General features: G+C 50.6%; 1 protein-coding gene across 3 annotated transcripts in view; it reads left to right on the top strand.

The window, feature by feature from the left end:
- Nucleotides 1–7082: 7082 nt before the first annotated feature.
- NKAIN1 (sodium/potassium transporting ATPase interacting 1) overlaps nt 7083–25368 on the top strand; it is a 44737-nt gene continuing 26451 nt past the window's right edge. The window contains exon 1 of one of the 3 annotated variants that reach the window (XM_033115007.1): nt 7083–7249. In XM_033115007.1, coding sequence (XP_032970898.1) covers nt 7196–7249 — 54 coding nt within the window. In that variant the 5' untranslated portion in view covers nt 7083–7195. Of the gene's footprint in view, nt 7250–9002; nt 9023–15276; nt 15447–25368 lie in introns of those variants that run through there. The other 2 variants (XM_033115009.1, XM_033115006.1) reach the window with 2 other exon arrangements.

Here is a 25368-nt window from a genome sequence, read left to right as displayed (position 1 = left end):
TTTTGAAAATTTTCAAATGTAAAAACTGTCTATATACAGACATTCCCGACATAACAATTTTTACACTTTACAATGATACAAAAGCAATATGCATTCAGTAAAAACCAGACTTCAAATTTTGAATTTTGACATTTTCCTGAGCTAGTGTGGTGCCCGTAATGCTGGGTGGTGGCAGCTCTCAGTCAGCCACGCGGGCAGGAGGGTGAACAGCCGACACTCCACAGTGTAGTATTACCTGTAGTTTTGACTGATGATATTTGCAACTTACGATGGGTTTGTTTGGATGTGACCGCATCAGAAATTGAGGTGCATCTATACATTCCACCTCGATTCAATAATCTCTATCTGTCACACACACACACACACACATATAACCTTCAATGACTATTGAAAGAAGGTTGGTGACATAATTCCTTAATTCCCAAATACTCCAGCAGTATCTCCTGAGAACATTCTCTCTTACAACCACACACCATTACCACACCAAAGAGATTAACAGCAACTCCATAATACCATCTAATGATCCAATTAAAATTTCCCTAGTATCAAAAATGCCTTTTACTGATATTTTTTAAATCTGGAATCAAAAAGTTTCATACATCTGGCTATTCTGTCTCTCTAGTGTGTCTTTAAAACAGTCTCCCTGCCTTTTTCTCAGTGAAATTGACATACGTGATTTTTGTGTGCTTCTTCAGAAAAATAGTTGTGCTTGTTTTACACTAATAAATGTTTTAAGTCACTGAGCACCAAGTAGAATTGACACTCCAGAAGGATGTACCACATTTATTTGCGCTTTGCGTCTTCTCATGTACATGTGTTAGAAACAGATATAAACGATTCAAATACAATCTAACACATACTGTCAGAGGGATACCTACAAACTAGGAGGCGGTGCCTACGGAGCAGTTACAGAAGGTTTTACTGAGGAAATGACACTTGAAGGGAGTCCTAAAAGGGTTGGAAATTGGGGAGAAGAAAGGGAGTTGCGAGGGGAACTCTAAAGTCTAAGTAGTGGGAAAAACATGGACAACAGCACGGATCACCAAATCTAGTGTATTCAAAAGGGACACAGTACATGGTGGTAACAGCATATTGGGGGAGTGACAGATGAGTAGGAGCCTTGGGAAGTGTTGGAGCCGGATTGCAGGGGGTATGGAAAGCCAGGTTGGCAGCTTTGGGTTTTGTCTATGGAATGGGAGCCAGCAGAGGTTTCTTGGTTGTGGTCAGAGGACAACACGTGAGGACACTTTTGGTTCTGGGTACCCTCTGAGAAGATCGGTATGGGGAACAGTTGTAGGAACTGGGGAAGATAGATGAGATCACTGTCTTTAGACATCAAAAGGCTGCTTTGGAAAAAAGAATCTCTTATTCTGGGAGGCCTCAAAAGTACAGAGCCAAGGCAACTTGGATTATAAGAAAGCAGATTTACCACACCCAAAGAAAGCACCTGAATCAGCTGTGCACACCGATTGGTCCAGAGTTCCTCCCCTTTGGAGGTGTCCAAGCAGAAGCTGGGTGACCATTTGACAAGAATGCCTGTGTTTTATTGATTTAGAGGGTTAGAGCTGCTCAGAGGACTGTATTTTTAAAACACCTCTAATCAGGTGCCACCTCCAGAGATCTTTCTTGAGTTGGGTTGGTGTGGGTTGGTTTGTACACTAACATTTGGGAGCCACACAATTAGGAGACCTCTATCATGGTCTTTTCCATCTCCACTGTTCTATGATTTTAGATGTTCTTTTCCTCAGACTCTAAGATGGCAATTTTACAATTCAGTGGATTATTTGCCTGTGAGAGGACGCCTGGCTGAGGACTTAACGGAAAATGAGAAGGGGTGGGGAGCCCGCAGGGGTGTTGAGAATCCTATGAGGGCATTTGGGACCTGTTGGAGGGACCAGGCCTGAGCTGCCTTTCTGTCCCCAGCTGGCCCTTGGACAAAACCAGTATAGTAATAATAATGGCCCAGCGAAGGATCGGGCCACTTGGAGAGGACTGCTTGTTGCTATCTCAGTGTCCCCAGCTCAGCTGGCCTGAGGGCAGACTTTAACTGAAAGCCCATGCAGCCTCCAAGGACTAGTGGAAAGGGAGCTTTATCTTGGCTGTCGAAAGATTCTGTCCTAGGGATTCTGGACCCCACAGTCACAGACAAGGAAGAGTAAACCTACCAGCTTTACTGCCGTCAGAGCTCTTTACAGGGTTTCTTGACCTAGAACCTACCCATTCATATACGCCCTGCTCTGTCGTCTTCCTTTTTTCTCCGTCACTTGTTATTAGAGATTTTTTTTTTTCTCCTTTGAAAATTTGCTCTGGAACTGAGATTTTGAAGAAAGTTGATTGGAGAAAGGTGGTGGCAGGAAGGAAGCAATAAGAAGGAAAAAGTGTGTGCAGAAGTTAAAGAAAAGAAGGGGTCCTAGTTCCTGAAATGCACCTTGTTGTTAGATACTTCTGTGTGTGCACTTCTTTTTCTGTCTGGCAACCTGTATTTCAGGCACCATCTTTGCTCTGAAGGTTTCCATCACTGCCTATTCCCAAACAAAGTTAACCATTCTTTCACCATTTGGTTTCTTACCTCACAGACGCTGTGCCATTCTGTGTATTGTGTATAAGTATATATTCTGCCTCTCCCACAGGCCCAAGAGTCACAAACTCAGATGGTGTCAGGGGCCAGAGAGCAAGGGCAAATGGGTGAGCTGCTGGGTTTAAGAACATCAGCAGTGGAGCACGTCACACTGTTGGCGGGTGTGCTAACTGACCCAGGCCTTTATCCCAAGGATTCTCAGGGGCACCTCTCCTGTTCATCTTTGGTTCCAAAGCTCCTACCTCTGCCTGGCACAGTCATGGGACAGGCCTGGGGGTTTTGAGGCCCTGCCCTGCCCTTAACATGCTGTGTGACTTCACAGAACTCATTCAACCTCTCTGCCCTTCAGGTTTTTCCTTTCTTTGTCTTTCCCCTCTTCAGAACAGGCACCTTGAAGATGATCTAGGCCAGTGGTTTTTCCACATTGTTCCTGAGAGACCTTGGGTTGCGGTGCTGACTTGGAGGCCAGACTGCCAGCTGAGGGCAGACTGCCAGTCCTCTCCCCACACAACGAGAGCAGTTCCACTCTTTCCAGTGTTAGAAATGTATGATTTCTTTTGCAGAAAAAGGTCTGCTAAAGAGGAATCCTATAAGGAAAGTAGTTCTGCCTAGGTCAAAATCTGATCCTGCCACTCTTGTTGAATGACCCGGGGCAAGGGATCTAAGTTCTCTGAACCTCAGTTTCCTCATTTAGAAAATGCAGGTGGCGATAATACCTACCTCAGACTGCTGCTGTGAGGCTTAATGAGTGAATGGAAAGTACTCAGAACAGTGCCTGGCACAGAATGCTTAACAGGTGTTAGCGGTTGTGATATAATACAGAAATATATTTGGTCTTTGTCCCCATTCCTGGCCCAGAGCTCCTAAAACTCTTGGAATGTCCTCAGTGATAGGAGTGTCTGTTGTCATTCGTCGGTCCCTTTTGATCACCTGTGAGCGTATTCTAATGAGGTGACTTAGGATGGGACTCCTAGGTGGACTCAGGATTCGGCTGGTTACTAGCAAGAGCAGGTGATTAGAGCCTGGAGATTGAGCTCTATAAAAACTCTCGAACAATGAGCTCCAGAGCCGCTTGTGGGTCGGTGAACATGCCGGGAGGGTGACACACCCCATCTGTACAGGGACAGAAGTGCCCAGGATCCTTCCAGATCTTGCCCTCTATACCTCTTCATCTGGCTGTTCATTTGTGGCCAGTAAAGTAAAGTTCTTTGAGCTGTTCACAAGCAAATTACCAAACCAAGGGAGGGGGTTGTGGGAACCCTCAATTTATAGCTGGTTAGTCAGAAGGAGGGGTGGCCAAAGACTTGCCACTGGCATCTGAAGTGGAGAGTCTTGTGGGAGTGAACCCCTAAGCTGTGGGTCTGCACTCCGGGTAGTGTCAGCATTGAATCGACAACCAGTTGGTGTCGGAGAATGGGTTGGTGTCAGAAAACACCCCAGAAAGTATAATTAGTGAGCACGTTAAGTCCTCTAACTTGAACAAAGGAGAAATGGGTTTAACATTTCGGCTATCTTAGGAGGGAACTTCCTCAGAAGATTTCAGTGTTTTAACCCAGAGGAACTGTAGCGGAAGATTCAGGCACCGAGTAGCCTTGGCGCAGGGCAAGGGAGGAACTTCTTAACACCGCACAAGTCTCGTCACTTCAGCAGCTCCTACTGGGCCTCTCTCTGGGGCTGGCGGTGATTCTGCCTTCTCTGGAGGCATGGTTATGTTCTGAATCATCTCTGTCCTTTATTACTCAATCCTGCTTCATTTTCCCCACAATCTTTCCCTCACTGAGGGATTAGTCATCCTTCATGTTGACTGCCACAAGCCCCTACTGACGTCATCCCAGCTCCTGACCACCCCACCCCTGCCAACTTCTTGCCTAAGATGTTTCCATCTGTTCCTACAATTAGATTGCCCCCCCTTAGAACCCTGGACTTCCAGGTGGTACAGAGGGCACAAGGTATGCTGGGGCCCAAAGCTGGGAAGAGCATTCACTTACCACGCGTTTGGGGGCTCCTGACACGATGCAAGCCCTGTGGGGTATAGACATAATTTATGACACCGTCGCTGGCCTCGTAGAGCTCACCGTCTGTTAGGCGAAACAATCACAAGTACAGTAAATCTCAGTGAAAGCTATACTAAAGGTAGCACAGGCCACATGGGGGCCCAAAGGCGGGGCACCGCCCCCACGTCACAGGTGCCTTGCTTAGAGTAAGACTCCATAAATGACAGCTGTTGTTTTTATTATGTTTTATTTATTATTTTTATTGTTAGCATCACAGAGGCAACTGGCAGAGGCTCTCTCTGGACGAGGCCCCAAAGAAAATCCGGTAGAGAACTGTTACATCTGGGCTGATCCTTTACAGACTGGTTCTTCTTCTTTTGTGGGAAATGGACTCTTCGGAGAATCTGATGAAAGCTGTGGACGCTTCTCCTCAGAAAAAGGCACATCTGCTCACGTGAAGCTTTGTGGATTATTTCAAGGACTTCAGACTCCTGGAAGCCTGGCTAGTCATGAAACCTGGTTGGACACAGCTGTTACTAGTCCAAGCATGGCTGAGAAAACGTCTCCCTATTATCTCAGCTTACTCCACTTGAAGACCCCAGCACCTGTAGTTCCCACACTCCGAGTGTCCTGTGTGCTACAAAGTACCAAGTGGCGTGTGGAGGGATGGGTGGAGGAGGGGGACCAGTGAAGAGACCATTTCATAGTGGAGGAAGAAGGCAGGCAGGGCTGGCAGGGCCCTCCCTGTGCTTGGTTTAATGCTCGGCCGTGTCATCATTCTTAATTTTTTAACAAGGAGCCTTGCATTTTTATTTTGCAGTGGATCCCACAAATGATGTAGCGAGTCCTAGGAGAAGACAGGAGTGCATGTGAGTGGTTTCTATGTAAGCAGCATACAAGTGGCCGTGCTGGGACTGGAACCCAGGCTGTTTCAGTCCAAACCACGGTCTTACTCCGTATCATACTGCCCTCTGAGTCAGTAGGGCTAATGAGAGCGGAGAGGAAGGGCAAGAATAAGAAACGCTCTGTTTCTTCGGCTAGAACACTGTTCTCCACTCTGCCTCTCCTTCCCTCTTATTGTCTTCTCAGGACCAGTGTCCTCAAGGAGGTCTTTTCTGGTCTCCAAACCTGAATTATGCCCCTTGTTCTCTCTTTTACTCTTTATCATCCCTTAAGGCACTCACCCAAATTTGTCATTATGTATTTATTTGTGTTTTCTTTTTTTAATGGCAATCCCTCACTAGACTGTTCTCTCAGTGAGTGCAGACTGGTACATCCCCATATCCCCAGCAGAGAGCCTGGCACGTAGTAGGTATTTCATAGATAGTAGCTGGAAGGTACAGTTCACAGATTGTAATGACAGGTCGGATGGGGTAGAGAAGCATGGAGTGTGATGCAGGGATTCCCACCTGCGTGGTGCTAGTCACCAACATGACTCTAAGAAGTTAGGCAGGGAGGATCTAAATGGATTTGGGATGTGTTTTGAGAGTTGAATGCTTTTGGGGGAGGCATCTTGGAGAAAGCAGCCTTCTGCTGGCAAGTCCTTCCTGACTCCCCACTGCAGCCTGGGTTACGGGCTGGTAATACCCCTTGCGCAGACCTGCCCCTGGGAACCTGACTTGGAAGATCAGTGGGTTCTGGAAGAGCACTGCAGGTCTCATCTCTGGGCGCCAGGGCCCCCAGGGGTGTGTGTGCGGTCAGGGCTCAATAAATACCAGTAGAAGAAAAGAGGGAAGGAGGAAATGTGACCAGGCATTCAGGAGCGAGTCTGGGATAAGGAGCAGATCTGGGAACTGGGAATGAGGAAATAGAGGCCCATGGTTGGAATCCTGAAGCCCCAGAGGAGTGTTCCAGCACCTTCAGGAGGCCAGGCACTGGGCTAAATGCTTTGTTCACATAAATGCATTTCGTCTTCCAAGCAACACTGAAGCAGACATTATTATTCCTACTTTGTTTAAGAAAACTGAGGCTCAGAGAGGTGACGTGATTTGCCCAAGGTCACACAGAGAGTGAGCGAGCAGTGAAATCGGGTTTGACCCAGGGTTGTCAGCCCCCAAGCCTGCACTCTTCCCACTCCACTCCCTGCCTCTCCCCCAACTCTCCACTTCCCTACCCCTTCCCACCGCCCTGCTGCTCCCGCGGCCGCCCCGCCCCACCTCTCCCTTCCCCTCCCCTCCCCTCCCTTTCCTCCCTCTTTCGTTGGCGGCGGCGGCGGCGGAGCCACGTGGTGGGGCCGGGAAGCCGCGGCCGCGGAGCGCCGGGGCGGCTGCCCCAGCTGAGCAGTGCTGCTCCGCGCTGCGCCGCGCTCGGTGCCTGCGCTCCCTGTTCGGTGCTCCCCGGCCAGCGGCCCCGGGGCCGGAGGCGCTCCTGACGGCCGGCCGGTCAGACAAAGGAGGCGCGGCGCGGCAGGGCCAGCGCGCGGGCGCACGGACCATGGACTCAGAGCGCCGGCGGCCCGCCCCAGCCCCGAGGACCTGGCGCTCCGGGCACCGGCCCTAGGCGCCCGGCCCCGCCGCCTGGGGCGCCCAGCGGGAAGGACGCGGAGCCGGCGCGGCACGGAGGAGGCGGCGGCCGCCGAGCTAGAGGGGCGCAGCGGCGGACGGCCCGCGCGGCCCCTGGAGCCATGGGCAAGTGCAGCGGGCGCTGCACGCTCGTCGCCTTCTGCTGCCTGCAGCTGGTGAGCGCCGCGCGCCGAGGCAACCGGGGCGGGGTCTCGAGGCGTGCGGGTGGGGTGCTGTGTCTCGGTGGGTGTCTGGTGCGAGTGCCCGAGTGGGGGGTGGTCTGGAGTCACCGAGCGGACGGGCGGAGCCTGCTCTTGCTGGCCGGGCTGTCTCTTTGTGTGCGCTTCTCGCTCGGCACTCCCGGGTCCCGGCGTGCGCCCGGTGCGCGAGTCCCCGGCCCGCCCCGCGCCTGGGGCTCCACGCATCTGGCCCGCAATGTGCCAGTGGTCTCCTTTTGGGGGGTGCGCTGTGGGACCGGGGCTGGCTGGGACTGGGGGTGTGTCCGGGGCTGGTTTGTAGATCCGTTGAGGTCCCTGCTGTGTTTTCCTCTAGATCACTCGCTTGCGTGGGTCCCCCTTGCTCCAGGTCTCTGCCTCTGGTCTCCGCCCCTGTGAGTGTTTCTCACAAAGTCTCTGCTCCCGTGTGTGTTTCTCTCCGGGTTTCTCTTTGGTATGTCTCTAGATCTATGACCAGTTCTGGTCTGTGCTCATCTGTGTGTGTTGGGATCTTAGATCCAAGAATCGTTCAGTCCTTTGTGCTGTTTCTGCCTCCTTTCACCCACCTGACTGGGCAGGCTTGGGAATGGAGAGCCACCTCTCTGGAGAGGGTCACAAGGAGCTGCCGGGTAACTGGGCCAATCTGACCAACCGCGTGCTGGACTGGGCTCCCTGCTTTAGCTGTGGCCACTGTTCCACCAGAGAGCCTCAGGGGTGGAGATAGGCAGACCAGCCCTCTGCCTGGGCTGGCCCTAATGGGGTGGGGATACTTGGGTGACCTGGGGACACTGACGGTGATGGTGGTGACTGTGCCCCGGTTCTTGGAACTCAGGGAAGCCTGTGGAGTGAATTCGGGCTAAAGGGGACCGGCTCTGCCCTTCAAGCCAGGCTCTGGAAGGTGAATTGGGGCAGGTAATTAAGGAGAAGCCAGGGTCTCCTAGACTGAGGCCCCACAACCAGGGGGTTTTAAAGCTGTGCTGCTCCTCTAGCTAGAGGTGCATGGGGACGTCCATGGGCAAAACTCAGGTCTGAGTGTGAGTTAACGCCTGCCTCTGTGATCTGAGCCTCTGCTCTTGCCTGCATCCATTACTTCTCCTTCCCAAATGTGGGCAGTAATGCAGAGTGAAGCTTTGAGCCTAGATATACAGACCTCTTCATTCATCTTGCTTCTCACCTCTTGGGGACACCGGCCCCCAACTTGCCATTTACAGACCTGCCCTCTCAGGCAGTGGTAGAAACAGCGTGACCTGGAAGATTATAGCTCTGTTCCCAGCTGTGGGACACAGGCAAGTGACTTTCCTTTGCTGGGCTGCCTTGGTCTGCCTGTCTGTAAATTGCTCATCCTTGAGAATTGGAGAGGAGATTAATTAAGTTCAGGTAGAATGGAAACTCCAGAAGGGCAGAAATGATCTGTTTTGTTCCCTGCTAAATCCCCAGCAGCTGGAACAGTGCCTGACACTACATTAATATTTGTAAAATAAATGAATGAATCAGTTATTTGGCAACTCCTGGCTCACAGTAAAGACACCCTTCTTTATCTACTTTGAGGAACCTAAAATGCCAAGAAGTACTGAAACTTCAGAGGATTTTTTTCCTGTTTGTTCATTTTTAAATTTTAAACTAGACTTTTTATTAGGAAAACAATATACATGTTGTCAAAATGAAGAAATGAATAAATAATCAAACAAAGCAGAAGATAAAATTTTCGTTCTGTGCCCAGTCGCACCCCCAAAGGTAAGCACTGTTAAGAGCTTGTCCCGTGCTCATTCTCCGTGGATGATGATAACAATGGTTAGCTTTGGGGAGCATTTACTAGGTGCTGGGTACCCTTATGAGCACTTTTCCATGGGTTGACTCATTAAATCTTCATAATGACCCTGTAAAGTTCCAGAGTTCCCCAGTTAGGAGCCAGGCTTTGAAGCCAGGCCCCTGACTAGCACCCTCTGTTCTTTGATAAGTCAGGGGTTCCTGGGGAGGTACTTCCTATTCTATAGAGACATGAAGGTGGTGAAGGTCGGCTCCCCCTCACCTGTCTCCATAGCTCTCCCCAGGTAAGCTAAACCCACCTTTCCACTTAGAGGGTTCACCAGCACAAGGGGCTCTGGAGTTAGACATGACCGGGCTGGGATTCTTGAGTCTCCGATGTCAGCTAGGTGGCTTTGGGCAGCTTGTAAGGGTTACATGAGATAATTGGGGGAGCTGCTCCGAGGACGGGCTTGGAAACATGTCTCTTGGCTCTGTTGCTCTGTCTGAGCTGATTGCCCAGCTGTCGGTAACCCTCAGCGGTCACTAACCTTCAGGAGCCTCAGCTGCCTGGCAGCTTCCATAATGTGCTCCCGGATGCTGGAGTTCCCCAGCCTGACATCATTCCAGAGAGAAGGGAGCCTGTTTTCTCATCCAATGGAAAGGGGCAGAGGAGGGAAAGGCTGGTAGTTTCTCAGCTGAAAACTTGACAAAGGAACTGTGTCATTTTTCTTTTGCGAATGGGGTTTGAGAATTCCAGTAAAACCGGTCAGTTCCAAACACTCTTCTGCAGTTGGCATAGACTTGCTTTGAGTGGGGGAGCAGGGGGAGAGGGTGTACTGGAGATTAGGAGAAGCAGGTGGGGGTTGTCCCATGCAGATGGACAGTATAGGGAAAAGGCTCTAGAGTTTGACAGGACAGACCTGGGTTTGAGTCCTGACTGTCACTTCCTAGCTGTGTGATCTTAGGCAAATTGCTTACCCTTTCCAAGCCACAGTGTTGTCATCTGTTAAATAGAAATAATATAAACAGTTCCCAATTTTTAGGGTTGTTGTAAGGATTAAATGCATATAATGAACTTAGCACTGTGCCAGGAACAGAGTGAGGTTCAATAAACTATAACTTTTTATTGTGATGATCTTAATGTATATATACCATGGGATGCTTCTGTGCAATTGTGGCCCAAACATATTCAGGTGCCCCCTGCACTCTTCCTTTGTGGGAAGCAGCAGGTATCGGGCACTCAGCTGAGCGGTACGAGGCCTGGATTCAAGCCCAGCTCTGCCACTGACATCCTGTAAACTTGGGCAAGTCATTTCCCCAAGCCTCAGGTTTTCTATTTGTAAAAGGGGAAGAACCACTGGTCTGTGTGTCTAGGGTCCTGCCAGTTCTGCCCAACTGGGACTCTGGGAGGAGTTCTGGGCTGGCCTGGAGGTTTGGGTGCATCTCGGTCTGGTTCCGTCCTGTAGAATATATTGGGTCCTTTACTTTCCTGGCTTCTATTTGGTGTATCATCTTAACGTTATTAATGCTGGTCACTCCCTGGTTTTTATGTGTTGCCCTTTCTCTCCCCAGACCCTGCCCTTCTTTCCTGGTCCACCTCCTTCCTGAAACCTTACAGGCCACCCTATTCTTCCCGTAAGAAGATGAACCTAGGAGATTTGCCCTAGGGAGTCATCATCCATTTCTTCATCATCATCATCGTCACTCTCATTTCTGGAGTCCTGCGCTAAGCACTTTATATGCATTACCTCATTTAACCAAATGAGCCTACATATGTAAAGTGCTTGGCAAAGTGCCTGGTACGTGTTAAATGGTCGATAAACGGTAGCTATTGTACCGTTTTTATCCTTCTCATTGTTATTCCACCCAATGGGAGAGATGTTATTATCCCCTTTCACAGATGAGGAAATTGAGGCTCAGAGAGGTAATGATGTTTGCCTGCGATCACTAAGTGAGTGACGGCACCATGATGCGAGCACGCTTCTGCCTGAACAGAGAGCCACCCTGTCCTCCCTGTGCCACTCTGCTGCTCCCCTTTAAGCGGTGCGGGATCTCAGACAGGCCTCTTCATTGCTTCAAGCCTCAGTTTCCTCATCTGAAAATGAAAATGGTAATATTTCAATGGAACCGTGCCCATGCCTGGCACTGTGAGCCAGTTGGTGCTCACTGATACAATCCCTGCTGTGGTGGTTCTTGTCCCAGCTTTGCGTGGCCTTGGACACATGCATTCACTCCTCTGGACCCCAGTTTCTTCCTCTGTCAAAGAGAGTCAGCCCTACCTCACAAAGTTGTCAAAAGGCCTGAGCCAGTTGCCGTGCACACAGTAGGCACTCAGAAAAATGTTGGCTTCATTCTCTTCCCTTCTGGAAAGCTCTTTGCATTGTGGAAGGTGTCCGGTGAGGGGGGAAATAGGAACTTCCTGCTGAGCTGCGAGTAATGGTGTGAAACGTGGTCAACCTGATTGATGTCCTTATTAGCCGTGGCGATGGTGAAGACCGGAGGGAGATGGCTCCTGCAGGGGCCTGTGCTCGGAAGCAGCTGCGTCTGCAAGCTCATGGCTTCCTGGGGAGGGTCTGGCTCTTGTCTGGGTGCTTCAGGTCCTTGAGCCAGGCTTCCGAGTTTGGAGCATGAAATTGTTCGGGCCACTGACCCTGTTTGTTCCTCATACTATTTGGACAGGTGGGGGCTGGGATGATCAACTTCCCCTTTTGCAGATGGACAGACTGAGGCCAAACGCCCCTCAAAACCCTTATGATGTGGGCAGAGCAAGGTGGAATGAAGAAGGGAGCTTCCAGGGGCCAAGGGATGGCCCTGGTTCTGCTTTTTTGCAGGGGTGGGTGGATAGGTAGGAGATAAGACCAAACCTCTGGGGTCAGACAGACATTGCTGCCTTGCTTTGCTGCCTTGCTTTGTGATTTCTAGAAAGTCCTTTACCCTCTTAGAGTCTTTGCTTCGCTCCTATAAAGTAATCAGGACAATAGCCTACCCCGTGGCAATTTGGGGGAGTCCATGAGACAGTGCCCAGACGGCACCCAGTGCTGTGCGTGGCCCAGGGGACCTGCTCCCAGTGGCTAGTTGTTATTTGCCTTATGGCTTGGACAAGTCACTGCCTGAATTAGAGATTTAGTGATCAGAGTCATTCTCATAAACTCTTCAGGTCTTAGTTTCTTTTTTTTTTTTTAATTGGGGAAGGGGAACAGGACTTTATTGGGGAACGTGTGTACTTCCAGGATTTTATTTCCAAGTCAAGTTGTCCTTTCAATCTTAGTTGTGGAGGGTGCAGCTCAGCTCAAGGTGCTGTGTTCAATCTTAGTTGCAGGGGGCGGAGCCCACCATCCCTTGTGGGAGTTGAGGAGTCGAACCGGCAACCTTGTGGTTGAGAGCCCACTGGCCCATGTGGGAATTGAATCGGCAGCCTTCGGAGTTAGGAGCACAGAGCTCCAACTACCTGAGCCACCGGGCCGGCCCCCAGGTCTTAGTTTCTTCATATGTAAAATGTATGGTTCAGTGGGAAATAATAACAACAATAATAATAATAAACAACTTCCTTTCATTTGGTCAATCAGCTTTGAGCCAGGCACCGTGCTAAGCACTTTATATACCTCTCTCTTGTTACTATCCGGTTTATTCGTGGCCACAGAACAAGGATTCAAACCCAGATCTAGGAATTCTAGCTTCTACCTTGCATGCCCCATTGCTCCCCCTGTAGGATGGTGGGATTGCTGCATGTGAAAGCAGATGGAGAAGGAGAAATCTAAATCTTTTCTCAGCGGTAGGGGTTGTTACTAGATGCCAGATCTTCTGAGCTGCTTGTCCAAATGCTCCCTCCCCCACACTATCCCCATTTCTGCTCACCGCAAGGCTTGTGTTGGGTTTAAGGAAATTATGATGCAGGTTGAGAAAAAGTTACCCAGGAAAGAAATTAACCAGTGTTGAAGACTTACCATCCCTCATAACAACTCGATGGTTTTTATACCCATTTACTGATGGCCATACTGAGGCTCAAAAGAACGAAGTGATTTGTTCCCAAGGAAACAGAAGATACAGGCTAGGCCTCAGATGTGTGATCAAATGGAAAGGATGTGAGAACAGATGTAAAATCTGGACCAAGTGGAAATGGTCAGCGCTAATCATTGAAGTCTTCTCTAGCTTCAGAGAGGAGTGGGTGATGGGAGAGCAGGCTGAGACCAGAGATGTGTTTTTTCAAAGCTACTTCCAGACCACAGGGAGTGGAGCTGGCTTTGATCCAAGGGATCCCAGCCCAGTGCCCTTGGCCTCCCGCCTTGATCTGGAGAAGGAGAAGGACAGTGATTTGGAGACGGCGGGAGAGTCTCAGGCAGCAAAGCAAGCCTCCCTGAGACCTGCTTCTGCCAATGAGCACCGAGGTTTTCAAAGAGCTGTAACTGTGGTTGCAGGTTTTTATCAGTTCCCCTGACCTCCTGGCCCCTGCCTGTCAAAGCCACGGGCAAATCCTGAGGCAAGGAGGTTGACTGCGAAGAGCTTGGGCTTTGGGGTCATGCTGGGGTTGGAGTTCCATCTCTGCCTCTTTGTAGCTGGGTGACCTGGGGCAAGACACTTAACCTCTCTGAACGTCCACCTGCATGTCTCTAAATCGGGTTAGTAATAATGTACTTCAGAGAGTTGTGGAGGCTCCTTTGAGATAAGATATGCTGAGTAGGAGCTCACAAAGGGTTCACACTCTTGAATGCCCCAGAAATGAGAAAGCACTGAATCTGAATACTGTGGGGTAGGACATAGGACATGTCCCCTTTTTCAACCAGTAGAAGGCCCAGGTTGGAGTAGAGGTTCTGCAAAATCTGTGGCCTTGGCCTTGACTATCCCTCGGTCTTCTCTTCTGTAATATGGGAATAATAGCACACCCTCATGGGGCTGTAGTAAGGATGGTCTGATAATTCAGGGACAGCTCTAGGTTACAGAGCCCAGGACTCAGAGGGAATCAGAGAGGAAGGTTTGGCGTTCTGTGTCCCCCTCTGTAAAGGGAAGGCTCATCATCTCGAGAGGCTCCTTCAGCTAAGTCATCAACGAGTTGCATCCTTTCCCAGGTGAAGATCAGAGCTGCTACCACATCAGCCCTCCTTGCTGCAGGCAGCAGTGACTGATGGGAGTATCAGGCTCTGGGGAGAGGAGGAGACTCCTGCCTTTGATGGCCTGCCGCAGGCTTTACACCTGGGTGACATCTTTCCGCCATCTGTCTGTTTGAATGAGTGTCAGTACTGTTCCATCCCAAATACCCACGTGGCATGTTTGGTTGTAAAAATCAAGTCTCAGACCACAGAGGTTCAGAGTGGGACGTTCTAATCCATCACTAAGTAATTGCTGGCCACCCCAGGTAAGCTTCCTGAACTCCAGAAAGACTAAATACCGTTGGGTCAGAGAGTAAGAGTTGCTACCAGCTAACCCTACCCAGAGTTACATTCAGCAAATATTTGTGAAGCACCCACAAAATGCTGGGCACAATTCTAGGTACGGAGTCACCTTAAGGTACAAAATATGCCCTGAGCTACAAGTCAGAATCCCAGGGTTCTGGTACTCACTTGCTGTGTAACTTTGAGCTGGCCCTACGTCTCTCTGGTCCTCATTTTTTCCAGCCTGTGACACTGGGGAATGGAGGAGAGAGTGGTTTCCAACTGTCTATAGAGGCTCTGCAGTGACAGACTGACGATCAGGTGGTAAGTTCCCCGTCTCTGGCAGCGATTTAGAATTTCTATATAGGCTGGATGACCACTTGGACGAGTAGTGGCTCTAACGATGATCCAGGTCCCTTGGAATCACCAGATGCTGGTTCTGGGTCCTGACAGGGCACTGGCCATAGCACAAAATGCTATCTATCGTGAATAATGAAAATTGTGAGCATTTTTGTGCTCTTACCATGTCCCTTTGCCATAAGCATGTTCCTCCCACCCATCACCCCAAATCACAGAGCCTGGCTAAGCTACTGGCACAGGAAATAGGAGACAGGGGAGTCCACAGGCACTTTACCGCCGTGCTCTCTCTGGCTACCCCTTGTCCTAGAAGGGGAGGCAGCCCTGGGATTTTCAGGGTAGGATGGCTCCTAAGCCTCTTTTTTTTTTTTTGGAGGGGGGCTTAGGTTCTGCAGCCCCAGCCTGAACCAGAGATGTGGGTTTTCAATTACACAATTAAATGCACAATTAGGCGTAATTACCAGTGCTCAGAGCCCGAGACTGCTCATAATAGGCGTGTAATCTACTGCAGCCTCTGTTTATACTACTCAGCGCGCTCCCTAATGATGCCAGGATGCCTTCACACTGCACTGTTGCCATGGAGACGAGCCCGCCACCACCATGCAGGGCTGACAAATGGTGTTCCGGTCCGGGCCGCTGGATTGTTTCTCAGGCCTCTGCAGCCAGCCCTGGAGTGGACGGGCTGCCAGGTGGGCCAGGAGGGCGGATCAATCCTCCCTATCCTCTGACACACCCTCCTGGTTTGAGCCAGCCGTGGAGCCACTAGGGAATACTGGAGAGGGGAGCTTCAGCCGTGGCCCTGCCCACACCCCTGCCAGAGTCCTCAAGCCTTGAGCAGGATGGCCCAGGTGCTATGAATGGTCTTGTGGTCACCCATGCAAACTGAGGTTTAGACAGGGGGTCCTGTGTACAGCCAGCTCCCCATACCAGGCCTGGCTCTGCCGTGCACTGGCTCTGGGACCTTGGACAAGTCCTCACCTCTCTCTGGGGCTCTGTTTCCCCATATGGGAAATGAACTGCAAGCTCTCTGCACATGGTGTAGTCTAATAAAGGAGATGTACTGGCACTTCCCTCCCCGCCTGCTTTTGTAAGTGCTTCACCTGTAGTGGCTCTTTCACCCTCACTACACCCCTCTGTAGTGGACACAGTTTTACGGAAGCAGAACCTGTGGCTGCAGGCAGTGGCAGAGCTGGGATACAAACCTAAGCAGTCTGACTCCAGGCGCCCACTCCCAACCTCTAGCATATGGCCTCACACGTGTCATCTGTCACCCTCACAGCAGCCCCAGAGGTGGACCGGTGTTACCCCCACTTTCTAGATGAGGGCTCTGAGGCTCAGAGAGCTGAAATCATTTGCCGAAGTCACACAGCAAGGCAGTGGCAGAGCAGGTTCTGGCTACTGCCAAAGCCAGGAGTCCTGACTTTGGCTTCTTAGTGGAGGTCATGAAGGGGTAAAAAGATTTTCTTACACAAGCACGTATCAAGGATCCCCATTATCCCACCTGGTCTGGCCCCAGCCTCCAAGGATCCCAGGGGGTCCCTCAGACCCAACATTTTCCTTTGACCTTGAAGGAAATTTTGGTCTCATTCTAACTCTATCAACCCACCCTTACCCTGGTCACTGGAAGCAAAGCCTGTTATTATACTCATTTTTTAATCTACATTTCTCTGTCACTCAGTGTATTATTATGGACACTTACTATGTGCCAGCTCTTGGAGACCAGACCAATTAGACACAGTGGAGATGCAAGACTGGAGCACAGAAGCGTCAGGGTCAGATGGGCCTGGGTTCAAATCCTGACACTTAATGCATGATCTGGGGAAAGTTGCATGACCTCTCTGCCTTTGTTTCTTCATCTGTAATGAAGGCACCAGTCTATACCTTGCAGGTATATAGTATTTTATACAATGTTTATAATATTGGTAATCACAACCACCACTTGCCAAATACTATATGCCAGGCACTCAGTTAAGGCCATTATATGCCTTGGGTAAACCTTTGTAACATATAGTCTGTTATTCCCATTTAACAGATGAAGTAACTGAGGCTCAAGAAGCTCAAGTGACTTGCCCAGGGCCTCACAGCTGGTGAGTGGCTGAGCAGGCATCGGAGTCCAAAGCCCCTGATCTTCCCCACCCACTGTCCTGCCAGCATGGAGAGATGTAGGGGTCCCTTCCACCACTTTCCTGGAGTCCCCTGTGGCTTGGCCACCTCTTAGGGAATGAGGCATCTGGCTGAAAGAGCAATCTGAGGGTGATAGCGCCCACCTGGGCCAGCCCAGGGTTCTATCCAGCTGGATGATTCCCCCATTGACATCCTGAAGTCTGCGTTTTCTGAGTGGCTGTGAGACATTACCTTCACCCCAACTCTGTACAGCTGGGAAAACGAGGATCTCCCCAAAACCACAGTGCCAGTCAGTGGCAGAGTTGGGACTGGAACCCAAAACCAATGTAGGGCACTTCTTTCCTTTTTACCCCTAACTAGCTCTTTGAAGCGAGGTTTTGGGGCTGTGGTGTGTATGTTTGTATGTTTGTATTCAAAACTGCACACAGCTCCATGCCTAAGCATTTGTGGAACAGACACTGGCACGTAGAGATTTGTGGATCAATAAACATCCCTTCCCGTTTCCTCCCTCTTCATTTATTCATGAACTCTGAACTCCTTGGCTCCAGAGAAACTGCCTGGAAGAAAGCAATTAGAGCATAATTAGAACAACTCCTTTTATCAGCTCTCAGTGGGAGGAGAAGGGGGGCTGCTAGGGCTTGGGGGGTGGCCCCGGGGTTCCCTGTAACCCCAACTCCTGCAGCTGCCCGTTCAGCTCCTGCTCACCCCATGGAACTCAGCCTCCCTAAAGTCCTGGGCACCCGTCCATCTTCAGCAGGAAATAAGGACATCGTCCCCGGAGGCGCTCAAGCTCTGTAAGGCTAGGGAGGAGGGCTTTTTGCCTCGCACACTAAGTTAGATGGTTTCCAAGTCCCTTCCATGCTGTGTTTCTTGGATGCTCCCTGCCAGGGCCTGGACCAGACATTGCAGGAAAACTATGAAGCTCGTGGCTCCTGCTTTCTAGAAAACATCTCTGTGTCAGGTTGTAGTGAATGAAGACTACTGTGAGAATAGAAAATGTAAATTACAGGGAGGAAGCAATTTCCCAGGCAGGACTCCAAGCCCAGGTGGTTAGTAGTAATAATAGTACAGCAGTCAATGTTTGTAGAGTGTCTCTGACTACAGAGCCACTGCACTTCCCCACCAGGTGTCCCTGCAGCAGACAGCAGTCACCCATGAACCGCTCCTCCCCCCTCCCTGAGTCGCAGGAAGACCAGACACAGGGAGGTGCCAGGCATCGCGATTCTCACTTCAGATGCGTTTCCTCAAATCATGCAGGAACCCTTGGAGGTAGATACTATTAGCTCCTGGGTACAGGTGAGGACACTGAGGCTCAGGAAGTGACAAAACCTGCCCAAGATTACACTATTGGTGCAGGACTCAAAGCCAGGCCTTTTGGACTCTAGAACCCTTTGCTTTGTGCTCTGTTAACAACATGTTCGAGGGTGTGGTTTTCTCTCTTCTGAGCTTCAGTTTGGGTCTGAGTTGTTCTGATGTTCCTTGTTGGGCCTTGAAAACTGTTGAATATGGCCTTCTGCATCCACCTCCTGGTTGCAGATAACTTGTTGAATCTTCTTGTCCCTCTTTTTCTCACTCTGTGTCAGTTGAAGAGAGAGTGGAAGGGCCCTGCCTCTGATCTGGGTCACTGCTCCCAGAACCAGCCTTGGCAAAGGAAAGTGAAGGCCTGGCAGATGAGGGTCTCGGGCCTCTGGAGAGAAGGTCACCATGGATACAGAAGCCCTGGCTATAACCAAGGAGACAGGCCCCCAGCCCTTAGGCTGTGACAAGGAGGGTGTGGCTTCACGATGGGGAAGGGAGGAAACTGCCACCTGGGGCCCAAATGGACAGAAGAAGGGATGATGGGCTAGATGCAATCAGTGGGGCTCCCTCCTGGGAATGGAAATGGGGTACCTGGCACAACCAGGTTTTCTTCTTCCCATATATACTCTGTCCCACCTGAGGGGAGGTTGCCATGATAACCAGCTCCCCTTCACTGACCCTCTGTAAGGCGCTGCTCCCTTTCTCCCAGTGACAGGTGGTCACCCTGGCAACAGGCCCTGTGCCCAGCAGGGGTCTCTGACTTCCCAGTGGTCCCTCCCCTCACGAGTGGAGATAGTTCTGTCATACACAGCAGCTCTGTCCAGCGGGAGACGACAGTCCACATGAGGCCACCTTTCGGATGTGAGACTTGCCACCCTCATCAGACTGGCCGCCAGTGATCATAGTAACGTGCCATCGTCCCTCCCCTGTTTACAACCTGTTCATGGCCCCTTGTTGCCTTCAGGAGGAAGTCTAACGGAGGTTGGGGGTGGGGAGGCCTCAAACTTTGGCGTGCATCCGAATCAGCTAGAGGGCTTGTTAAAATAAACATTTTTGTACCTTGTCCTGAGTTTCTGATTCAGTAGGTGTGAGGTGGGGTCTGAGAATTTGCATTTCTAGCAAGTTCCAAGGTGCTGCTGGTGCCGCTGGTCTGGGGACCACACGTTGAGAATTAGTGGCCTGGCCAGGGGGATCCTGGACTGTCTTGCTGGCCTGCCAACCCTAATACTCACCAGCTCCAGTCCCCTGAGTTCAGATCACATGATGTAAGCACATCAGCTGCACCGCACACCCCAGTGCCTTTGCATGTGCCATTCTAGCCCCTTCCTTTCTGTGTCTCTTTAAGCCCGGCTAACCCATTATTTCCTCTTTGGAGCTTCTCTGCACTCCTGCACCCCCACCACACATTGAGGTCTTCCTTCGGACTCTGGCAACACCTTTCCCCCACGGCCTCCATTACGGCAGGCATCACACTGTTGGAATTTGGTCCTATTTCTACATAGAGTCTCTCTCCCTGGACTGGGAGCTCTGTGAGGCCTGGAGAGGTGTCTGAGCCATCTGGACCTCAGAAGGCCCTCAGTGAATGTGTGATGCTTGAATGAACCCCAGAAGCAGGCAGAAAGCCCAGGCAAATAATCACAAAGCTTCTTGTTTACTCAGCCAGTCAGATATTCATTCCTGCTTACTCTGGGCCAGGCACTGTGCTAGGTGCAGAGGGCTCACTGGTGTGGGAGGCACAGTCCCTGACCCGGTGGGCTCAGTGGTTGTGCTGGGATATAGCTGGTGCCATACAGGAGAAGAAGGTGGTGACGGATCTGGGCGTTGCAGAGAGCGCTTCTTAGAGAGCTTCTTAGAGTGGTCAGTGTGGAGTTGAATAGTCTGCAAACAAGGCACGAACCTTTGCGCAGACCTTACTGCATTTACTCCTCACTGCAACCCTACCAGGCAGAAACTGTCATCCCTACTTTACAGATGAGCAAATGGGACCCAAGAGGGGAATTCACTGGACCACAGTCACAGCAAGCATGTGGCAGAGCTGCAGTTTGCCGGGATTCCTGACACTAAATCGTGAGCTCTCTTCATCCACCTGGGCTGCTGCCAGAGCCCAGGCACCTGTGTGGCCTTAGACTCTGCTTTTGGAGCATGTCTCCAGTGATAATTCACCAGTTTGCCCAGGAAAGACTGCAGAGGCCCCTGTCCAGTCAGCCCCAAGCCCACTTTCAGGACCTGCTAGGGCTTCTCCAGAGGATGGCTGGTGCGTGCAGCCCCAGGCCCCAGGGACAAAGGCCACCTGTGTGGGGGAGGGGGCAGGCATGGATGTTGCCTACACCGTGTCCAGACCTGCGCATGAGGCCCCTGCGCAGAAGGGAGCCAGAAGTGGGAATGCTGGCTGGGGCTGGAAGACGCTAGTGTCCTCTAAACTCACTGCCTGGCCTTCCAGCCCAGCATGCTTACGTGAGAAGATAGAACATATTTTATTGACGAGTTTGTTAGCTTGGTTCGAGTTTGTTAGCTTGGTTCATAACTTAAATATTTAGATAGACGGTGCTCTACGGGCACTCTTGCCATGGTCCTAAAGACCTCCAATGTCCGAGAAGGGTGTGGACTTGGTGTAGGGTGCAGGCAGACTCCCAGGTGCCCGATCTGCCTCAGGTGATTCCAGCTGCTGCAGCCTGTCACCGCCTGTCTGCTGTTTGAAGCCCCATGAGCTCTCAGTAGGCTGCTGTCCCCAAGCTACTGCTAGCTGTCATCTCCAAGATAGGCCACCAGCGACACAGGGCCCCCACCAAAGTGAGAGGCTGTCTGGGGCCCATCCTGGTCATCGCACCATGGTTGTCAGCTGTGACAGGCTGCGCTGGTTGGCACCCAGGGCCTGATGGGACAGGACTAGGGGGTGGGGTGGGGGCCATGGTGCTATCCATGGACTTGCTCCTGCTCCAGGCCATGGTGAGACGTCCTGCTTCTGCTACTCCTCAGGAATGCGAGCGCAGCTTTTTCATCTGTAAAATGCAGGTGATTGTACCTGCCTCTTAGGGCTGCTGAGCAAACTTAATGTGAGAATCCATGGAAAGCACTCAGCACAGCACCTGGCACTTAGTGCTTAGAATGTTATGGCTGCAGGAATCGAGCAGGCTCTTGGAGGACGGCATGTCCAGAAGGCACAAAACCATGACGCCTGGGCCATGCTGGGGGGAAGCGCCTGGGCAGAGAGTCCCCAGAGAACATCTCTCCAACCCTTTGTTTGGACAGACCGGTACACAAAGGCCCGGGGAGGCAGTGAGGCCTGTTGGGTCCAATCCGATGCCTGGCATTGGGGCCCTACATGGACTGTTCTCAGAAGCGGGTTGATGCTGTTTCTGGAAAGGATGCACTTGGATGTGTGATTTCAGACAAAAATACGCTGACCAAAAATAAACACCCCCACATGAGTGGAAGCAGCCTGCTCCTCTGCTCAGTTCTGGGTGGCCGTGGGCAGCAGTCTACAGCTAGAGCTGTTCCCACGGTCTTGATGTTTCCAGGCAGGAGCTGGTGGGGAGCAGTGGCAAAGGGGCCCATCAGTCCAGGAAGTGCCACTAAATAAGTCACAATGCCATAGACATTCCCAGGAGATGGGGTTTAAACCCCACTCTGACACCTGGTGACCTCAAGAAAGGGCCTCACTCTCCCCCTCTGGAAAATGGGGACAGTACTCCCCTAGCAGGATAGTATGTCTGTTCCTCATGGACCCTGGGACCAGAAGACCTGGTTCAAATCGCTATCAGCCACGTGACCGTCCTTGGACAAGTTACTTCTCTTCTTGATGCTTCAGTTTTCCCAGGTGCAAAGCGAGGATGATCTCAGTCTCTACCTGGCATGTTTTCTGTGAGGGTTAAATGAATCAAAGCCTGCTAAGCATTCAAGAGATACTTGGCATATAATAAGTGTTAGCTTTTATCTCTTAGTGTCATTCTGGGGATAAAATGAAATGCCATCTGTAAAGTGCTATGCTTAGCATATGCACATAGTAGGCACTTAAGAACCGCTTCTTCCTTCTTCCCTTTCCTCCCTCCTGTGAACCCCAGGCCTGGAGATCAGGCAGGGATGTAGTTCTTAGGAGGGGCCCTGCTTCCACCCTTGCTTCCATAGCGGACCTCTTCCTCCAACAGGTTCTGCCAGCATCCTTCTGGCCCAGGGCCAGGAAGTGATTGCAGGAGGCAGCTCCGCTCAGCTCTCCTCAGCTCCTCTGCCCGCCCTTCAATTTCCCAGCCAGCCTGGGGGGTGGGGGATGGGGAGGCAAGCAGGGGCCATCTCCTGGGGGCTGCAGTGTCTGTTCAGAGCCTGGGTTCTGGGGTCAGACCCACCTGGGTTTGCCACAGCTCTGGCCCCTCTCCAGCTCTGAGATCTCAGGCTGCGCTCCCCTCTCTAGACCAGGGGTGGTGACCCATCCCTCACTCGTGGTTTGAGGGCTCAATAAGATGGCTCACGCAAAGCGCTTGGCACACAACCTGACACAGAGGAAGTATGCACAAGATAGCCACTAGTCTTCAAGTTCAGAGCCAGGCATTTTGAAGGGAAACACTTCAACCCAGTCACCTGGGCTGGACCCTACACAGGGCATCTCCTGCACCCCTTCTTATCTCCCAGGCTCTCACAGGCCCCAAGTGACCCCTCCCCCAGGCCTCTCTTGGGCTAAATCAGAATGGAGCACGCCCATGCCCCGGAACTGGTAGATTACCTGTAAAGGAAGAGGGGGACAGGATGGGGGTGGATAACTCTCCTTCCATTCATTTGTTCCTTCACGCCGCAGACCAGTCAGAGCAAGAGACCTGTACAGATAAACACACCTTTACCATATGGGAGAGTAAGGGCAGTGCAGAAGGAAGGATAGCAGGCTGGCAGGCCCCCTCATCACCTCTCTGAACCTCAGTGTCTTCATCTATCCAGTGGGTCTAGTAATCCCACATTACAGTGGTGGCACAAAGCACAAACTGAGCTGTGAAGGGCTATCCAGATGTTGGTGGCTGCTGTGATTCTCCACTGGAAGAAATGAGGAAGCTGGGATCGGAGCCAAGGCTGGGACGGTAATGGCAGGGGGGTATCCAGAAGTCCCAGGGGAAGGGCTCCTGACACCCACTACTGTTGCTAGGCAGACTTCCCCACCTGGCCTTTAGTCAAGAGGGAAGTCTGAAGTGGTTGCTGTTGCCATAGCAGTGAGGCTGGTTTTCTTCAGTATTTTCTAACGGGGAGCTTCAGTACAGGAGGTGCCACTAAATAAGTCACGGAATTGGGTTTTTTCCTGTCTCTATCAGGTCACAGGAAGAGTGGTTCAGGCAGGAAAATGACCTTCCAACTCCTTCCAGATGTTGACTGGGAGCACTTTACCCCTGTAGTAGGTGCCTGATACCCTCAGTATGATGCTTGACCCAAAGGGGCCCCCCTCTCTAGCCGCAGGCTACTTTCCTGCTCAACCTCCAACCCTGACACATTTGCACTGGGCCACAGGACATAAAAGCCCTTCCAGGCCTTCCCTCTGGTGCCCTGCTTCCTCTCACTCCCGCTGCCTTAGACACAGGAGTCTTTTCTGGGTCTTTCTACTTGCCAAGCATTCTCCCACCACAGGACCTTTGCACATGCTCGTTTCTCTGCTGAAATCTTCCCCTCTCTCTTCCTTACCGTGGTAACCCCTGTTCCTTCAGATCACTTCCCCCAGTAAGTCTTCTTTGACCATTTCCATCATAGCTCTCATTCTCAGTACCCCTTCAGCATTAGCAGAACAGTAATTTTGCTGTGTGTGTGTGTTTGGTTCCCTCTCCCCCAAGTGCCCACCTGCCCTCCCCCCCCCCCACTGAATGTAAGCTCCATGAGGGCTAGAGCTGTGTCTGGGATGTTGTTTCTTCTCCTCCTTTTCCTTCTCCTTTTTTTGAGGTATAATTCACATACCATAAAATTTACCATTTTAAAGTGTACAATTCAGTGGATTTTAGTATGTTCACAGAGTTGTGCAACCATCACCACTGTCTTAACTCCAGAACATTTTCATCCCTCCAAAAAGAAACCTCAAACCCATTTCCCCTCCTGCCAGCCCTTGGCTACCACTAATCTACTTCCTGTCTGTATGGATTTGCCTATTCTGGACATTTCATATAAGTGAAATCATACAATGTGAAATCATACAATATGTGGCCCTTTCTGGCCACATTATTTCTGGCTTATTTCACCTAGCATAATATTTTTAAGGTTCATCCATGTTGTGGCATGTATCAGTACTTCATTTCTTTTTTTTAATAATATTTTAAAAATTTTTATTGGGGAATATTGGGGAACAGTGTGTTTCTCCAAGGCGCAGCTCAGCTCCAAGTCCAGTCGCCGTTTTCAATCTTAGTTGCAGGGGGTGCAGACCACTATCCCATGCGGGAATTGAACTGGCAACCTTGTTGTTTAGAGTTCGCGCTCTAACCATCTTAGCCATCTGGCCACTCCTCCAGCAGCTCAGTGGCAGCTCGTTGCCTTCAGTCTAGTTGTGGAGGGCGCAGCCCACTGGCCCATGTGGGAATTGAACCGGCAACCCTTTTGTTGAGAGCTCATGCTCTAACCAACTGAACAATCCGGTCGCCCCTTCATTTCTTTTTATGGCTGAATAATATTCCATGTTTGGACATACCACATTTTGTTTATTCATTGATCAATTAATGAATGTTTAGGTTATTTCCATTTTTTGGCTGCTGTAAATAATGCTGCTGTGAAACGTTCCTTTACAAGTTTTGTGTGAACTTTGTTTTCAATTCTCAGGTACATACCTAGGAATAGAATTGCTGGGCCATATGATAACTATGTTTAATTTTTTGAGGAACTAGCCTGTTTTCCACAGCAGCTGCACCATTTTACATTCCCAACAGCAATGCATAAGCGTTCTACTTTCTCCACATTCACACCCAAACTTGTCGGTATTTGATTTTCTATTTCAGCTACCCTTGTGGGTGTAAAACAGTATCTCATTGTGGTTTTGAGCTGCATTTCCCTAATGACTAATAATGTTGAACATCTTTTCATGTGCTTATTGGCCACTTGCATATCTTCTTTGGAGAAGTTTCTCTTGGAATCCTTTGCCCATTTTTAAAATTGCATTATTTATCATTTTATTGTTTAATGGTAAGAGTTCTTATATATTCTGGTTTCTAGATCCTTAATCACATCTATGATTTGCAAATA

This window comes from Rhinolophus ferrumequinum, chromosome 9 (genome assembly GCF_004115265.2).
Source record: "Rhinolophus ferrumequinum isolate MPI-CBG mRhiFer1 chromosome 9, mRhiFer1_v1.p, whole genome shotgun sequence".
Taxonomy (NCBI): domain Eukaryota; kingdom Metazoa; phylum Chordata; class Mammalia; order Chiroptera; family Rhinolophidae; genus Rhinolophus; species Rhinolophus ferrumequinum.
Note: the sequence above shows the minus strand (reverse complement) of the source record. Positions and strands in the feature narration are given on the sequence as shown.